The sequence below is a fragment of the Erythrolamprus reginae genome, chromosome 1 (genome assembly GCF_031021105.1).
Source record: "Erythrolamprus reginae isolate rEryReg1 chromosome 1, rEryReg1.hap1, whole genome shotgun sequence".
NCBI classification, from domain to species: domain Eukaryota; kingdom Metazoa; phylum Chordata; class Lepidosauria; order Squamata; family Dipsadidae; genus Erythrolamprus; species Erythrolamprus reginae.
In genome coordinates, this window is record NC_091950.1 from 319,848,177 (window position 1) to 319,865,342 (window position 17,166).

A 17,166-nucleotide genomic window follows, 5' to 3' on the forward strand; every position below is an offset into this window, starting at 1 on the left:
CTCATCAATGAGATGTTTTTCCCAGGAATTTTTGAATCTACTATTCTTTCAGCAGCTTCATGCAAAATCCCAAGAGACATGCCTCTCTGAAAAGGGGTGATAGTGAAGGAAAGTTTTAAGCCCTTGCTGCTTTACTTTATATTCTTGTTTTCTCCTCCCCATTTTATTACCAGTAAAAGACATAAGGCTAAAAGACATAAGGGCTTAGAAACATAGAAACATAGAAGATTGACGGCAAAAAAAGATCTCATGGTCCATCTAGTCTGCCCTTATACTATTTCCTGTATTTTATCTTAGGATGGATATATATTTATCCCAGGCATGTTTAAATTCAGTTACTGTGGATTTACCAACCATGTCTGCTGGAAGTTTGTTCCAAGCATCTACTACTCTTTCAGTAAAATAATATTTTCTCATGTTACTTCTAATCTTTCCCCCAACTAATCTCAGATTGTGCCCCCTTGTTCTTGTGTTCACTTTCCTAATAAAAACACTTCCCTCCTGAACCTTATTTAACCCTTTAACATATTTAAATGTTTCGATCATGTCCCCCCTTTCCCTTCTGTCCTCCAGACTATACAGATTGAGTTCATTAAGACTTTCCTGATAAGTTTTATGCTTAAGACCTTCCACCATTTTTTGTAGCCCGTCTTTGGACCCGTTCAATTTTATCCATATCTTTTTGTAGGTGAGGTCTCCAGAACTGAACACAGTATTCCAAATGTGGTCTCACCAGCGGTCTATACAGCGGGATCACAATCTCCCTCTTCCTGCTTGTTATACTTCTAGCTATGCAGCCAAGCATTCTACTTGCTTTCCCTACCACCTGACTGCACTGTTCATCCATTTTGAGACTGACAGAAATCACTACCTTTAAATCCATCTCTTCTGAAGTTTTTGCTAGCACAGAACTGCCAATACAATACTCAGATTGAGGATTCCTTTTCCCCAAGTGCATTATTTTACATTTGGAAACATTAAACTGCAGTTTCCATTGCTTTGACTACTTATCTAGTAAAGCTAAATCATTTGCCATATTACAGACGCCTCCAGGAATATCAATCCTATTCCACACTTTAGAGTCATCGGCAAACAGGCAAACCTTCCCTATCAAACCTTTCCCTATGTCACTCACAAAGATATTAAAAACAATAGGACCTAGAACAGACCCTTGTGGCACACCGCTTATAACCAGGCTCTGCTCAGAATACTCGCCATTAACAACAACCCTCTGATATCCACTGAACTATCTAGGGATTAAGTCCAATCTTCACTAACTTATCTATCAGCTCTTTATGTGGAACCGTATCAAAAGCTTTGCTGAAGTACAGATAGGCAATATCCATGGCACCACCTTCATCCAACACCTTTGTGACCTAGTCAAAGAAATAAATAAGATTAGTCTGACATGATTTGCCCTCAGTAAAGCCATGCTGGTTTAGGTCCAATAAGTTATTGGTTTTTAGGTGCTGATTTATCCTCTTTTTGAGTAAAGTCTCCATTATTTTAACTATAACTGATATCAAGCTAACTAGCTTATTCTCTATTGCCCTTCTTGTGGATAGGCACAATACTGGCCATTCTCCAATCATCATGAACATCTCCTGTTAAAAGGGATTGGTTAAACAAATCAGTCGGGGGTAGCAATCACATATCTGAGTTCTTTAAGAACTCTGGGGTGGATCCCATCTGGACCCATTGCCTTATTTGTCTTTAATTGTACAAGTTCTTCTAAGACATTGGCCTCTGAAATCACTGGAGCTGAATTTCTACAGCTGGAAGCAATGCTATATCCACCCATAGTATTATATTGTAAGCTGCCTTCTGAGAAAACTGAACAGAAGTAGCTATTCAAATGGTCAGTGACCTCCTTATTCCCATCAATGTATGTATTATCTCCAGACTAAGATTTGTGATGCTGCAGTTTTTCTTCTTCCTATCACTAATATATCTGAAAAAGGTTTTATCCCCCTTCTTCACAGATTTGGCAATTTCTTCCTCTTTTGTGGCTTTAGCAGCATATATTATCTGTTTTGCCTCCTTCAGTCTCATTTTATACGCCTCTCTGTCAGCTGTACTTTCAGACTCTTTATACCTCCTATAGTCAGACTTTTTTTCATTGGCTATAGTCCTTACATCATTGCTAAACCATAGCGGTTTCTTCTTCCTTTTACCTTTAGTTATTTGCCTTACATACAGTCCAATGGCTTTTAAGATAGCCTTTTTAAATACAGTCCATTGGGTGCTTGCTCCTGCCGTTTTATCCCTGTCCTTTAATTCATTATTTAAATATTCCCCCATTTTATTGAAATTTGTCTTTCTGAAATCCAATACTTTAGTTGTAGTATAGGATTCCTCACAATCGGTTTTTACATCAAACCACAAACATAGGTGATCACTGCAATCTAACTTTTCTCCCACCTTAACCTCTAAAACCCGGTTCCCATTCGTAAAAATTAAATCTAGAATATTCTCCCCTCTAGTTGGTGTCTTAACCAGCTTTGCTAGAGCTGCTCCTGTAAGGGCCTCTACTATATTCTTGCTTTTGCATGTAAGGGAACTAGGGATATTCCAGTTAACATCAGGCATGTTGAAATCACCTATAATCACAATATAACCCTTTACTGCCATTTGTTATCATAATCCTCAGATTGCCCTGGAGACCTATAGATCACCTCAAATCTAATGACAGAACCCTCTTTAGTTTGTATGCAAACCCAGAGAGTCTCCAGCTCTTTACATGTATCTTGAATTAGAATAGAATAGAATAGAATTTTATTGGCCAGGTGTGATTGGACACACAAGGAATTTGTCTTGGTGCATATGCTCTCAGCATAGATAAAAGAAAAAGATACATTTGTGAAGAATCATGTGGTACAACACTTAATTATTGTCATAGGAATTGGAATTAGGGAATTAGTGTTGCTTTTAGACTTTCCTTAACATAAATGGCTACTCCACCTCCCCTTCTCTCTACTCTATCCTTCCTATACAGTGTATATCCTGGTATGGATATTTCCCATTCATTGAAGTCCTTAAACCATGTCTCAGTTATGGCAACCGGATCCAAATTATCTCTTGATATTATGGCCATTAACTTACAGAGCTTGTTGCTCAAGCTTCGAGCATTTGTGCAAATTATCCGAAGAACATTATTATCATTATTTGTTTGTCCCTTATCCTCAACAACTACATCTATTTCATTTACAGCTCCCTTTTCATACATTTCAACAAACTGATTTATCCTCGTTGTCTGGGGACAGAAATCATCCACATCGGTTACATCTCTGTCCCCTTTACCTAGTTTAAATGCCTGTCCAAAAAAGTTCTGAACACCTCACCAAGCACCTGGGTACCTTGGTTGTGAAAATTAACAGTTAATGGGAAAACACAATTGGAATAGTCAATAGGAATATGTACAAAGAAAAAGAGTGTTTCTCTCTCAATATGAATATTGCTTCCTGTATCAATTCTGACTTTTTGCAGGTATTTAAGGCAACTTACATTGAGGTTCTCCTTCAATTTGTCTCCACAGCAACAGCAGAGTAATGCAATTGGTTGAGCTGGATTTCAACTGGGTCATTTCAAACCTAATTCAGCAGTTTAACCAATATACTCTGCTATTTTTCATTCTAGTTCTACAGTTTTACTTCAGCATCTCTCATACTACAACCCACCCAACCCCAATTTTATGCTTATTTCATTTTGTGCTGGGTGCAGTTTCAATCTTTTATGGGTAAATTGAAGATGAGATATGGATAGTTTTTGATTCCTATGTTAGAGATATTCCCATCATTAAATCGCTTAATAGACTTTTTATCTGGTTTTATTTGACCCTAAGTGTGTAAACTCTATTATGTATAACTCATTAAATTGTAACTTATACTGATTTTTCCCAAATGCAGTATTTAGTGAAATTAAAAGGTTTATAATAGAATTGAAGCATAAACTGTCTTTCCCAATCTGTTGTCTTTCAACACATTTGAATGTTTCAAACTGAGAAAACAAAGTTTATGCTTTCGTGATGAAAAGAAGCATGGCTTATTCTTCCTTGTATAAGGAGAGGTCTGGCCAAATTCCATTATTGGAATTATTTTTAATGACTGTGTAAACCAAATTGAGTGTCTTTAATAACAATAACAACTGTTTTATCTTTTGCAATGCAAGAAGTGTCATTGCAATATGAACGATTTATGTTTTAAGTGTTTTTCATATTTAAAATGCACAATTGAGTTTTCCCTGGAACAATATATAATAAAAGTGAAGTATTACTATAATACAAGACTATTTAATGTTTTGGCTTGAGAGTTCATTTGAGATTTTTAGAAGTATCATACATACCATTGCAAAATGAGTCATAGTGGACGATTGGCCATTCATAAAATGCTACAGTAATTGATTTTATTAAAAAGTTACTTCAAAGCTACAATAAAAATAATGTAAGACCTTAAATAAATAGCATAGTTAATGCTTGGTCTTTTCAAATAGAAAGTATGTTGACTTAGGCTTTTCTTCTGTATGAGCATCACCAGATCCCACCCTCATATGCCAAATCTTCTGACAGCACAATTGAATCCAGTAGAGACTTTCTATGTACACTATGTCATGTGCACATATTTCTACCTGTCTACCTTGTTTGTTGTTCTTTTATTCTCTCATCCTTGATTTGTTCCACCTGTCTCCCTCACCTCCTCATTGCTCTTCATAGCCCTTTTTCATTTTCTTTCCCTCACTCCATCTGATCATTTACATAATTCCCCTGGTATTTTGCCAAACACAGGTTTCCCCCTAAATTACCAGTCTGGTCTGTACTTTGTTAGGGGGAAGGTAACCAGGGCCTACAAAATGTCTTTTGGGGATGCACTGTTCACTTCAATATACTAATCATCTGTCCTTTAACATGGAATAGTCTTTTACAAACCAGTTTGCAAAACTTTGACAAAAATATGCTATCCACACAGTTAATTGTGAGTATAAAGTGAAAGGAAAGATAATGTCAGAGACAGTAAAGGGAGTACTGGGGTCAGAGATTGAAAAGGGAGGGTTAAATTTAAAAGAATGGTTATTCTGTTTCATTTGCTGTTTGTACCATACATTGTATTATGTTCCAGATTAATTTTGTGCAGCTGCACTTTATATACTACATTTAAACACTTGGTCTCAATAAACAAAACTTGTGTATTTTATTTTCCAAATTAAATCTTATTAAAAATCTGAAAAAAGTCTATTGTATGCTTTCTGTTTTACAGCTGGTCTTTGTGATATTAATGAAAGTACTACAGTACAAGAAGATCGTTGCAAGTCACCCACTTCAGGTAATTAATTAAACTTGCACATAGCTTACACAATACTTCAAAATGCTATATGGTTGGGGAGAAGTGTTCTTTGATTGGATTCCAGAAGGTACTTCACAATGAACTTCATAATGATTTTTCATATATACAGTTCAAGCAAGTATGTGGTTCTCTTAATATCTTTCTGTGGTGAAAAGTTTGTCCTTCGTTTAACATACAAATTATCCTTATACCATATCAATTTTAATTGCTTATGATTTATGTATACTATTGGCAACAAAAATAATTACAGTATGTAGAGAAAGTGTCTTAATTACCTGGGACTATGAGGTTCAAATAAACGTAGATCCCAGAAATTTCATGCAGTGTTTTTCTAACCATAGGCAAATATGAAATTTGTTCTATCATTCTATTAAGAAGCATAAATTTTTAATCAGAAATGAAATTTTGCAAATGAGAGTGATAATTTACTTTGGCATGATGGTATCAAAAATATTCATAATTGAGTCAGCATATAAAATGATTTATTATTATTATTATTATTATTATTATTATTTATTAGATCTGTATGCCGCCCCTCTCCAAAGACTCGGGGCGGCTCACAACAATAACAACAATGTAACAAATCTAATACATTAAAAGAAGTCTAAAACCCATTATTTAAAAACCATACAACACACTCATAACATACATAAATAATATAACCCAGGGGCTCAGCTTCCCCATGCCTGACGAGCTTACGAAAGGCAAAGAGGGTGGGGGCAGTTCCTAATCTCCGGGGGGAGTTGGTTCCAGAGGGCTGGGGCTGCCACAGAGAAGGCTCTTCCCCTGGGGCCCGCCAAATGGCATTGTTTTGTCAACGGGACCCGGAGAATGCCAACTCTATGGGACCTAATTGGTCGCTGAGATTCGTGCGGCAAAAGGCGGTTCTGAAGGTATTCTGACCCGATGCTATAAAGGGCTTTATAAGTCGTTACCAACACTTTGAATTGTGACCGTAAACTAATCGGCAACCAGTGCAGGCCGCGAAGTGTTGATGAAACGTGGGCAAATCTAGGAAGCCCTATGATAGCTCTCACGGCTGCATTCTGCATGATCTGAAGTTTCTGAACACTTTTCAAAGGTAGCCCCATGTAGAGAGCATTGCAGTAGTCGAACCTCGAGATGATGAGTGCGTGAGTGACTGTGAGCAGTGACTCCCTGTCCAAATAGGGCCACAACTGGTGCACCAGGCGGACCTGGGCAAACGCCCTTCTCGCCACAGCCAAAAGATGGTGCTTTGATGTTAGCTGTGGATCGAGAAGGATGCCCAAGTTGCGGACCCTCTTTGAGGGGGTCAATAACTCCCCTCCCAGGGTAATGGACGGACAGATGGAATTGTCCTTGGGAGGCAAAACTCACAGCCACTCCGTCTTGTCTGGGTTGAGTTTGAGTCTGTTGACAGCCATCCAGACCCCAACAGCCTCCAGGCACCGGCACATCACTTCCACCGCTTCACTGACTGGACATGCAGTGGAGATGTACAACTGGGTATCATCAGCGTACTGATGATACCTCACCCCATGCCCTTGGATGATCTCTAATAATAATAATAATAATAATAATTAATAATTAATAATAATAATAATATCCACTGCTGATGGGAAGGACTTTAGGAATTAGTTGGAAATTTGAAAAAAATTATACTGCTATACTGTAGATGCTATAATTTGGAATAATTGCAGGATCTTCATGGTTTTTTTTTTTAAAAAAAACATATTTAATTTATTTTGAGAGGAGTCCCTTACTTATTTGAGCTTAATTACCATGTTACCCAATATTGGAGAATAGAGTTAGGTATCATTTGAAAGAAAGAAAGAAAGAAAGAAAGAAAGAAAGAAAGAAAGAAAGAAAGAAAGAAAGAAAGAAAGAAAGAAAGAAAGATCCATAATTCAACATTGATTTTTAGAAAGAAGTACCATATTTATCAGAGTATAAGACACACCAGACAATAAGATGCAACTTAGCTTTGGGAGAGGAAAATAGGGGGGGGGGGGGGGAATCTACCTACCAGGTATTCATCTGGCTAGCATCCTTAGTCTGTTCAGCTTCAGAACATTATCTTATACCCTGGTTAGGGCTGAAAAAAAGCCTTTTTCAGAGGGAATAGGAATGAAAGCAAGCCTGCAAAGACTTTGCATAGAAAAACTGTTTTGGAAGGAGTAGGAAGTTTTAAAAATGCAGCAAACCAGGAAGGTTGTTAGCACCGTGTTAGGGCTGAAAAGTACCACTTTTTCAGAGGGAATAGGAATGAAAACAAGTCTGCAAAGACTTAGGGCTGGGAAAAAAACTTCTTCAGAGGGAATAAGAAGCCAGAAAGATGGTTAGCACCTGGTTATGGCTGAAAAAAAAAGCTTCAAAAAAAGCTACATTTGAAGTATAAGATGACCCAAAAGGTGCGTCTTATACGCCGATAAAATAGTATTTCCATCGGGTCCTGTTATTTTTAGAAGTAATTTTACAGGTAAGTAAAATATTAGTTCTTAAGAAGTTTTGATATATAGGAAAGCAACTCAGCTTTAAATTTTATTTAAATACTCCTGAAGAAATAGTAAATACACGTATCCTTGTATTTTCATTTTTGTGCATGAATCATCTCAATTTAGATAGGATTGTGATTTCTAATGGTAAGTCATCCTAGAGCAGTGGTTCTCAACCTGGGGGTCGGAACCCCTTTGGGGGTCCAATGACCATTTCACAGGGGTCGCCTAAGACCATGGGAAAGAACAAATTTCCTATGGTGTTAGGAACTAAAGCTTCTATTCTGCACCTTGGAACATATTTTTACAATCCGACCAATCAGGCGTTTACAGTGGGAATGCCCCTCTGACCTTCCTGCCAATCACCTTCAAGCTTTGTTGGAAGAAGTTGCACTAGATTTATAGTTGGGGGTCACCACAACATGAGGAACTGTATAAAGGGGTCACGGCATTGGAAAGGTTGAGAACCACTATCCTAGAGAATGTAATGGAGTTTTTTTCCTTGTAACTAACATGCAAATCCTAACCTAACCTTTGAATATGCACTAATTCAATTTTATTAGCCGATTCTGTTACTCTTCATTTCTTCTATAGATTACACATATGAAATTTGCCCTATGCAGATGTTCTGAGAAGTTCTCTAATTGAGCTTTTTTTAAAAGCAGGAATCTCATATAAATTAATCACTGTGCACAGATTTTTTTCCAGTTCTTCTTCTGCAGGTCATAGAAAAATCATTCTACTTTGAAATGAAGAGTGGCACTTTATCATTTCTATTCAATAAAACTTTCACTGATGTATTTTCAATCTTTATTTATTTATTTTCTTTTTTATTTAGATTGACTATATATATATATATATATATACATAATTTACCATTGGAATTTAAAATATAAATTATATTGTCATTATGCACTATGAGCTTTTTTGTTAAACATTTTTCTTTTTCTTTACAGTATTAAAGTAAATTAAGTATTTTTAATTTTAAAGTATTTTATGTATCATCTGCCCTTGTTTAATAGACGGAGTTTGATTACCTTTCATTAGGAAATGAATACTTTAGTCAAAATAATGAAACATAATGACATGGATGGTGACTGAATGAAAACATAATGATATAGTGACATAGGAAGTACAAAGTTGTCTGTGAAACTGAGGTCCTTTTACAAATTCTGTGGGCGTCAAAGCGATGAAGGAGGTATAATTGGAAAACTGAACATTACATAGACATTCTAACCAGTACAAAAAAATTAAATATGAAAGTTATCCATACTCAGTGGTGATATATATTTTAACTATCAATGCATTTGATGCAGACTAGGACATTGGGTCCTTTCTTTATTTTTATAATCTGTTCCAATTCTTTGCCTGTGTGTATTTGTTTTGAACCTCTTTTCTTTATATTCCTTTCATTCTTGTCTTCATTCATGTAGGTTCTGGTTCCCCCAACAATTCTGGTGATGAACAAAAAATGAATAATTTTATAGAAAAGGGTATAGTATTTTTATTTCTAAGAGTACAGTATTATCATTGATTTCACTAGCTAATTTTTTTAGTAAATTGACATTTTCTATCAAAATATTATTTGCAGTGAAAACCAAAAGCAGAAAGTTTTCCAAGATGATAGCCAGTGATATAGGTAGGAACTAGAAAAAAATATCCTTTGCTCCTTCCTGGCACTTTATTCTATGCAGCGCTTAATTCAGTTGTAAAACAAAGCAAGCTGCAGTGCATTACTGTTAAATTAATACTCTCCTAACCATTTATTTGCTTATTTTCTAAAATACTTTGCTTTGTCAATTAATCAAGGAGATGGGCTCTTAATTTTTTTTCTAATTTTATGCACACATTGCTCTTCCAAAAAAAAAAAAAAGGCTTCTGGTTTAAAATATTGAAGAAGTTCAATCGTGTTAGCATTACTGCATAAATCTTTTGTAACTCGGTACTCTTGAATAGATCTAATTATCTTGAAATGAATCATTATAGATCCTTTCCTATTTTAAGAAATAAAATATCACACATTTTTATATTTGAATTACTGCTAACCAAACTAATATAATTGACAATAAATTGAAAATTGTAACATTTGCAGTACATGTGAATGATGATTGAACCCTTCTGTTGTAAGGATGTAACTATGGTGAATGATGAATTAACAAACAGGAGAGATAGGTATATTTTCTTGCTTGGATATGGTTATTATGCTTTTTAACTTTTATTTTAAAGTATAAAGTCACCGGTTTTCTATTTAAATTAAGGCTCTGATTCTTTGGCTATTTATCTGGGAGTATGTACTTTAATTGAGTGGTGCTTACTTGAGTATATATTACATTATTGCACTATAGAGGCTTTTCTTCTTCCCTATATTTCATTTCCTGTCATTTTTATTTTTATGATTTTAGTAATTTAGCAATTATCAAAGAAAATATATATATATTTGCCCAGAACTTGGCTCATTTGAAACTTGCTTTTCATGGCAACTGATAAATTAATAATTGATAAATTAATAAGTTATGTCTGTTCTTATTTGGTTGCATATTTGATACAATTATTGACTAATAACTTCCAGGTTTTGAGTGAGAGTGTTGAAATCAGTGACTTTCTTACCTTATAGTTTTTCTGAAAGTAGAATTGAGTAGAAGTTCATGGTGATGGGAATTATAGCTGATGGTTTGGGAAAATACATTTTTAAAATCATATTAACAGCATTGAATGAATAGTACTTTTAACCAAAAAAAATCATTTTGAAAAAATCTATATTATAATAATAATATAGATAATGCTAGATACATTTATGTTGTACTAGCAGTGCAATGTAGATTTTTAAAATGTATTATATATTATTTTAGGAGCATCAATATTAGGCTCTTCTGATTGGATCCTATGCCATTCAGATAATACTACAAACTGAGAAAGATGGATGCATTGAATAGGAAATACAGTAGTTCCAATGTATACAATACTTATAAAACAATAAAAGTACTTAGGTTTAATGTATTTGTTTCCATTAGTCTGGTGACATCTACAATTTAAATAAAACTACTCAAAATAAAGACACTTATGAGTACTTGCAGCAATTGCTTTGACTAAGTAGCAGAGAAAAATAAAAATTACTCATTCTATTAAATAATATCTAAATGGAGAAGTAGTTGGGGACTTGGGGTCACATAATTATTCCAGATAAATAGCTGCAAAACTAATATTTATAGAGGGGGAAAGAAAAAAAAGCTCCCCCCCCCCAAAAAAAGTGATATACTTTTTTCCTGATGAATTGGGGAATTAAACTGGAATGAACAATGGGGGGGGACGTAAATGCATTTTAATTTTTTTAGAATTATGAAAAATAAACATAATTTTCTAGATATTGTAAACTTTTGTATCGCACCAAAAATATCTAATACTGATGCAACTACAAGCCTTTTCTGTACTTACTTACTTACTTACTTACTTACTTACTTACTTACTTATCTATTTATTTATTTATTTATTAAATTTATAAGCCGCCCTTCTCCTAAGGGCAGCTTAGAACAATAAAACATAGTAAAACATTTTAAAATACCCCAATACATAAATAGCAACAATAAAAAGTTTAAACCCAATAAAACAACACACAGTCATCATTCATACATACTAGTGGCCAGGGCAGAGGACCATTATTCCTGTTGCTATTCTTCTGACACATAGTTCTCTTAAAATAAGAGTTGAGATTAGTGTTCTTGGGATGTGGGGAGGATATTTTCATAAGAGAAGAGAAAAGAATTCATTGCTTCTTTGCCTGATGACTATATGGTTCAGTATTTATCTGTTTTTCTGCTTGCCTGAGTAGGTCTCAGAGGACTAAGATTGCAGTGAAAAACAAAGAAAATGATTGCTTGATTCATGTAAGTCAGAGGAAGTTAGAAGGTGCACTCTGTTCTATTACATTTGCTCTTCAGATTCAAAATATATCATAGCAAATTTAATAGTTTGGAAAGAGAGCATCACATTTTTTGGTTGAAAGATAAAATGTTTATCTTTCAGTGTATTAATCTTATTTTAGATCCATTTGCGAATTATAATTCAGTTTTTACCAACCTGTTATTTAATGGAGAAATCATACGGGGATATACTGTATGTTCGACTACAGCAACATTAATTTATCAGTAAATCAAGATGTATATAGCATATTTGTGTTTCATAGCACCACTTTATATTATTAAATGGTGGGGGGGGGGGGGGATTTCACTTTTTTCTCCTGGGTCAAAATTAAACAAGATTTATTTCAAGGTTAAAAATCTATAGAAATGCTTAAATTCATATTCATAGGTCTATCAAAAAGTACTTCCTACAATTACCAATCTCATGAAGTTTTGTTTTCAGATAAAAATTCCTTTCATTTCCAGAGAATGGTTGGTAGATTCAAATGTCATAAGGAAGTTCATTAAAATTTACAAATAAATACTAGTTTCTCGACTGTATTTCCTCTTGCCATTCAATGTAGATACAGTAGATGTAGATGTAGATACAGTAGAATTCTCCAAACTTCCTGTTAACAATAAGCCTGTGAGAAAGCAAATCTAAGCCGGAGTAATCTCTAGTTCAATTTTCTACCCTAATTACAATAATCAACTTCAGCAAATAAAAGTTTTTATCTGCAGATGTTTGTCAAAAAGATAAACTAGGCAACATGATTTTTTTCTGTATAAAATTAGAAAAGCATTGGATTAAATGTATCATAGGTTTCTTTAATAAGGGGGACAAGATGGAGAGGTCCATTTGACAGATGAGGTGGTGCCAAAATTAGTCCAAACAATGCAACTAACTATTTAACACTAATTAAGTAGAATTGAGAATAAAAGTAGCAAATGGTGTACTGAATAGTCTTACATATAAAATTAGTCTTGCATATAAAATTTTAAATCAATAGATTTTAATAAAACTTTCTATTGTTAATGTGAAATTTCAGCTGCCAGTTCTTTAGTTGGTATGGCATTCCTACACTTCACATTCTCCCAAGAACCTAGGATATTGTAATATGCAGTATGTGTTCAAAGTAGTGTTATCTTTTGATAATTCAATTATGGAAATTTTGCCATTGTGCAAATTTTCTAAGTGCACCCCAAATTTCTATCTGTCAATTAAAAAATTACAATTTTTAATTGACAGATGGAAATCTAATGTATGATATATAATTATTATTTCAGGATTTAGGATTTAGATGTGTAACATATGTCATGCCATTGGTGACTAATTTTTTCCTGCTTTGTGGATTATATAGAATTTGCCCTGATAAGAGTGTGTGTGTGTGTATGTGCGTGCATAAATTCAATACCAACATTATTTTAATATATTGGGCCTAATAAAGTCAAATTGGTCCTTCTGTTTACAGTGGGTGGCAGTTTTAAAAAGGAGTGACATTTGATTAAAATTAACTAAATTATTATACTAGAGTGTGTTTTGGGTGAAATACAGTTTTAGCCACTGTTTCCATGTTTGGATTATCTAATCAGATAATAGTTAATGCTCTTTTGTTTCATTTATTAGATATTATTTGGCCATATGTAAACTTTTTATTGGTTATTATGCAGTATACTTGAATATTTACTAATGGTTAAGGTAAAGGTACATTTTTTAAAATAAGAAAACGATGGAGAACTGTTGTATACTAATTTTAATTTCCAATCTTCAGGTTTCTAATGCCTATAGAAATTTAGCCTTTTAAAACTTTTTATGTGGATTCAAGTTTGCCTGAACCTATGTTGCTGTCTTTGTCTGTCTTCAAGGTGGTAAAAAGATTTCCATTGTGGATTTTGGAAAATTCCTCTAAAAATAAAAACAAATAATTGTATTAAATTCTGTCAAAATTATATTTAATAAGGATTAAGCTGTCTAGATTCTTAATACCAGAGAGTGTATTAAACTGTACAATTACTTTCTAAGCTAACAACATATAAAGCTATTTTATTTATTTATTTGATTTTTATACCGCCCTTCTCCTTAGACTCAGGGCGGCTTACAACATGTTAGCAATAGCACTTTTTAACAGAGTCAGCATATTGCCCCCACAATCCAGGTCCTCATATATACACAATATATACACAATATAATACAAACTCTGATTTTACATAACATAAAACAATAATTTTACTCCACTTACCCATAAGACAAATTAATTACTCTAAAACAAAATGCAGTAGCAAATAACAGCCTTACAAAGCTCAATCCCCCCAGGCCTTTTATTAGCATAATTTGTATTTTCTGAAGAAGAAAAGAAATTGGTAGAACTTCCTGGAAACAGTTCAGTAATTCCAACGATCCTTGATGAAAAAGATATATTTATAGTAGCTACAGTTCTAATTATGTTACAAGGCTTTTTCATTTAGATTCTTTTCAAGCTTTCTGACTCTAGATTTTAGCCAGTATAGTGTATTTCTTTAATATTTTATTTTCCTGCAAAGCATGACCTTGTCTTATTTATTGATGTAAAACATGTTTATTTTTATTTATTTATTTATTTTAAAAAAGATGTATCACAATATGCTTTAAGAAACAGTTTTATTCTTAGCAACTGCAAGCTTTAAGGGATAAATCTTGTATTATATAACCAAATAATAGAATCTTCTTTATTCGGGTTATATCTGTCCTAAATAATAGGGACAGAATGTTTTTTTGAAAACCTCTTTTCCTATTCCCTACACAAGCTATGAGTAAGAATAGTGGGACACAGCATTGTCTGTCATTGGAAAGAAAATGGTCACTCATCCCAATGTCTGCTATGGCTGCCAGAAAGCATCATTTATAAATATGCTAGTAGTTTCTCCCATAGTATATCTCTGTTAGCCCTATGTAGCCCTATATTTTACCCGTTTTAGTTTCCCTATAAATCTGAAACTGTTTCTAACATTCAGGGGCTTTTGGAGACTCAATCCCTTGGCAATTTTCTGTGATCTTTGCCATTTTAGAATTGCAGTATTTGGGACAGACTATAAAAGATATTTAAATAACTTTGGCTCCATCTTGATAGTATTAATTAAAATATGTATTTGGGGGAACACAAATATAAATCGGAATATCTAATGTGCCACAATAAAGACATTTGAAAACCTAATAATTTAAAACATTAGTATTTTTAACTTGCTTTAATTCCAGAAAAAGTAATTGTCATACTCTCATTGCACCTTTGTAATTAAACTTTTCATAAATATTTGTTTACATACCCATACTTCCTTGCTTAGAACTAATATATGAATTCTGAATTTGAAAACTGACAATTTTAATTTTTTCATATTCTCTGAAAATATGATAATTCTAGTTTTATTACAAAACTATACATTATTTTTCAGCAAAGATGTCTAGAAAATTAAGCTTACCAACTGAACTGAAACCTGAGTTAGGTAAGTATTTGTTCAAAGCCTGTATTAATGGTGTTTATACTCTTTCAAGAGGCTATAAAATACACACTGTGTATTTTGAAATTTCACACATCTAAGTAGGGAAAATTTCCATTTATTTTTCATTGTTCAGTTCAAGATTTGATGCAGTGCATGTTTACAATTTCTTTGCCTTCAGTTTGAAACTACTTTTATATTCCTCCTTAAAAGCCATGAAAATCTCACCCACAGAAGTATAATTTTGTTCATAGTTTATTTTTAATTTTCATAACTTACACTATTACTTTCAATAGAAAACAACAATATAAGGAAATCGTACATCATTTTCAGTTTGGAATAAATAATAATGATAAGTAATTATATGGGAAATGCAAATACAAATGTCGCTTTAGCCATAAATTTGGTAGAGAGGATCAGCTTTTTCCCATGTTCTATACAGAGACATTAAAATAATGGAGATATACACATACATACACATACATGTGTATCACTCTTTTTTGAGAAATGGCAGAATATAGATATAATAAGTTCAGACAATTTTCATGAAAATTATTTTTAAACCTGCTTTGATATGTTAAACCTGTAGTTTATTGGTATATAAATAGATATATCCTTGGTCTAATCTGCAACTAAATAAATATTTAAATTTCTAATGATTTAAATCCATTACATATAAAATATCAACTGCCTTAATAAGATTTAACATTGCTCTTTATTCTGCATGTCAAAATTTTCTTGTTCATGGATGTAAGGGTCTGAATAACTGTTTCTGAAGATAGTATTACCTTCAAAAACACTTTATAGAAGATTTTTTAAAATTGCAAGGTTTAGTTATATTTATATTATGAAACTATTCAATTCAATTCAATTTTATTACAGTCATAGACCAGAGACCAGAACAAACAAAAACACTCAGTAAATATACAATTAAAAGTTGTAAGATAAAATAATAAATAACAGATAAAATCTATGGTAAAATCCAGTCTGTCAATTACACATTTATTTGTTTGTTTGTTTAATTAATTAATCAATCAATCAATTAATTAATTGGATTTGTATGCCGCCCCTCTCCAAGGACTCAGGGCAGCTCACAGCATATATAAAAAAACAGAACAATGGTCAATACTACTAAAATTACAATCCATAAGCTGTGAGACCTATAGTCAGTTTAATAGGGAAAGGAATAAACAAGGTTGCCACATTTGTTGTATAAATTAGTTATGGTGAATTAGACACTTAAAGTCTAGCTGCAGTTGGTATATATATCGCTATGGTGAAGAAGACACATATTTGCGAGGAATCCCCACTATTGCTGCACAGAATCTGACTACCTATGCTGTAATTATGGCTTGCTCATCCTTAAGTTAAAATAAAGCCACTGGTGATAGGTAGTGTCTGTGCAGCCAGGATATGGAACCCACATCACATCTCAGACATTAACACGCTTGAAAATGTTCAAAGATATTTCACAAGAAGAGCCCTTCATTCCTCCACTCGAAACAGAATACCCTACGAAACTAGACTTACAATCCTAGGCCTAGAAAGCTTAGAACTACGACGCCTTAAACATGATCTAAGTATTGCCCACAAGATCATAAGCTGCAATGTCCTGCCTGTCAAGGACTACTTCAGCTTCAACCACAACAACACAAGAGCACACAACAGATTCAAGCTTAATATTAACCGCTCCAAACTTGACTGCAAAAAATATGATTTTAGTAATCAGGTTGGCGAAGCGTGGAACTCATTAGATTAGATTAGATTAGATTAGATTTATTGGATTTATATGCCGCCCCTTTCCGTAGACTCGGGGCGGCTCACAACAATGGTAAACAATACATAGTAACAAATCTAATATTTAGCAATCTAAATTACAGTTTTAAGTTAAAAAATCCAAAAGAACCCCAATATATAAAAAACAAGCACACAGTCGAATCATACACAGAAACTACATGGGCAAGGGGGAAACTACATGGGCCATTA

The 17,166-nt window shown here is 33.5% G+C and overlaps 1 protein-coding gene across 9 annotated transcripts in view; it reads left to right on the forward strand.

Moving 5' to 3' along the window:
• Window positions 1-17,166, forward strand: part of STXBP5 (syntaxin binding protein 5) — a 134,015-nt gene that overhangs the window by 100,817 nt on the left and 16,032 nt on the right. For 2 of the 9 annotated variants that reach the window (XM_070733681.1, XM_070733683.1), the window contains 4 exons: window positions 5,250-5,315; window positions 9,247-9,306; window positions 9,405-9,452; window positions 15,136-15,186. In XM_070733681.1, coding sequence (XP_070589782.1) covers window positions 5,250-5,315; window positions 9,247-9,306; window positions 9,405-9,452; window positions 15,136-15,186 — 225 coding nt within the window. The remainder of the gene's footprint in view (window positions 1-5,249; window positions 5,316-9,246; window positions 9,307-9,404; window positions 9,453-15,135; window positions 15,187-17,166) is intronic. The other 7 variants (XM_070733682.1, XM_070733687.1, XM_070733686.1 and 4 more) reach the window with 4 other exon arrangements.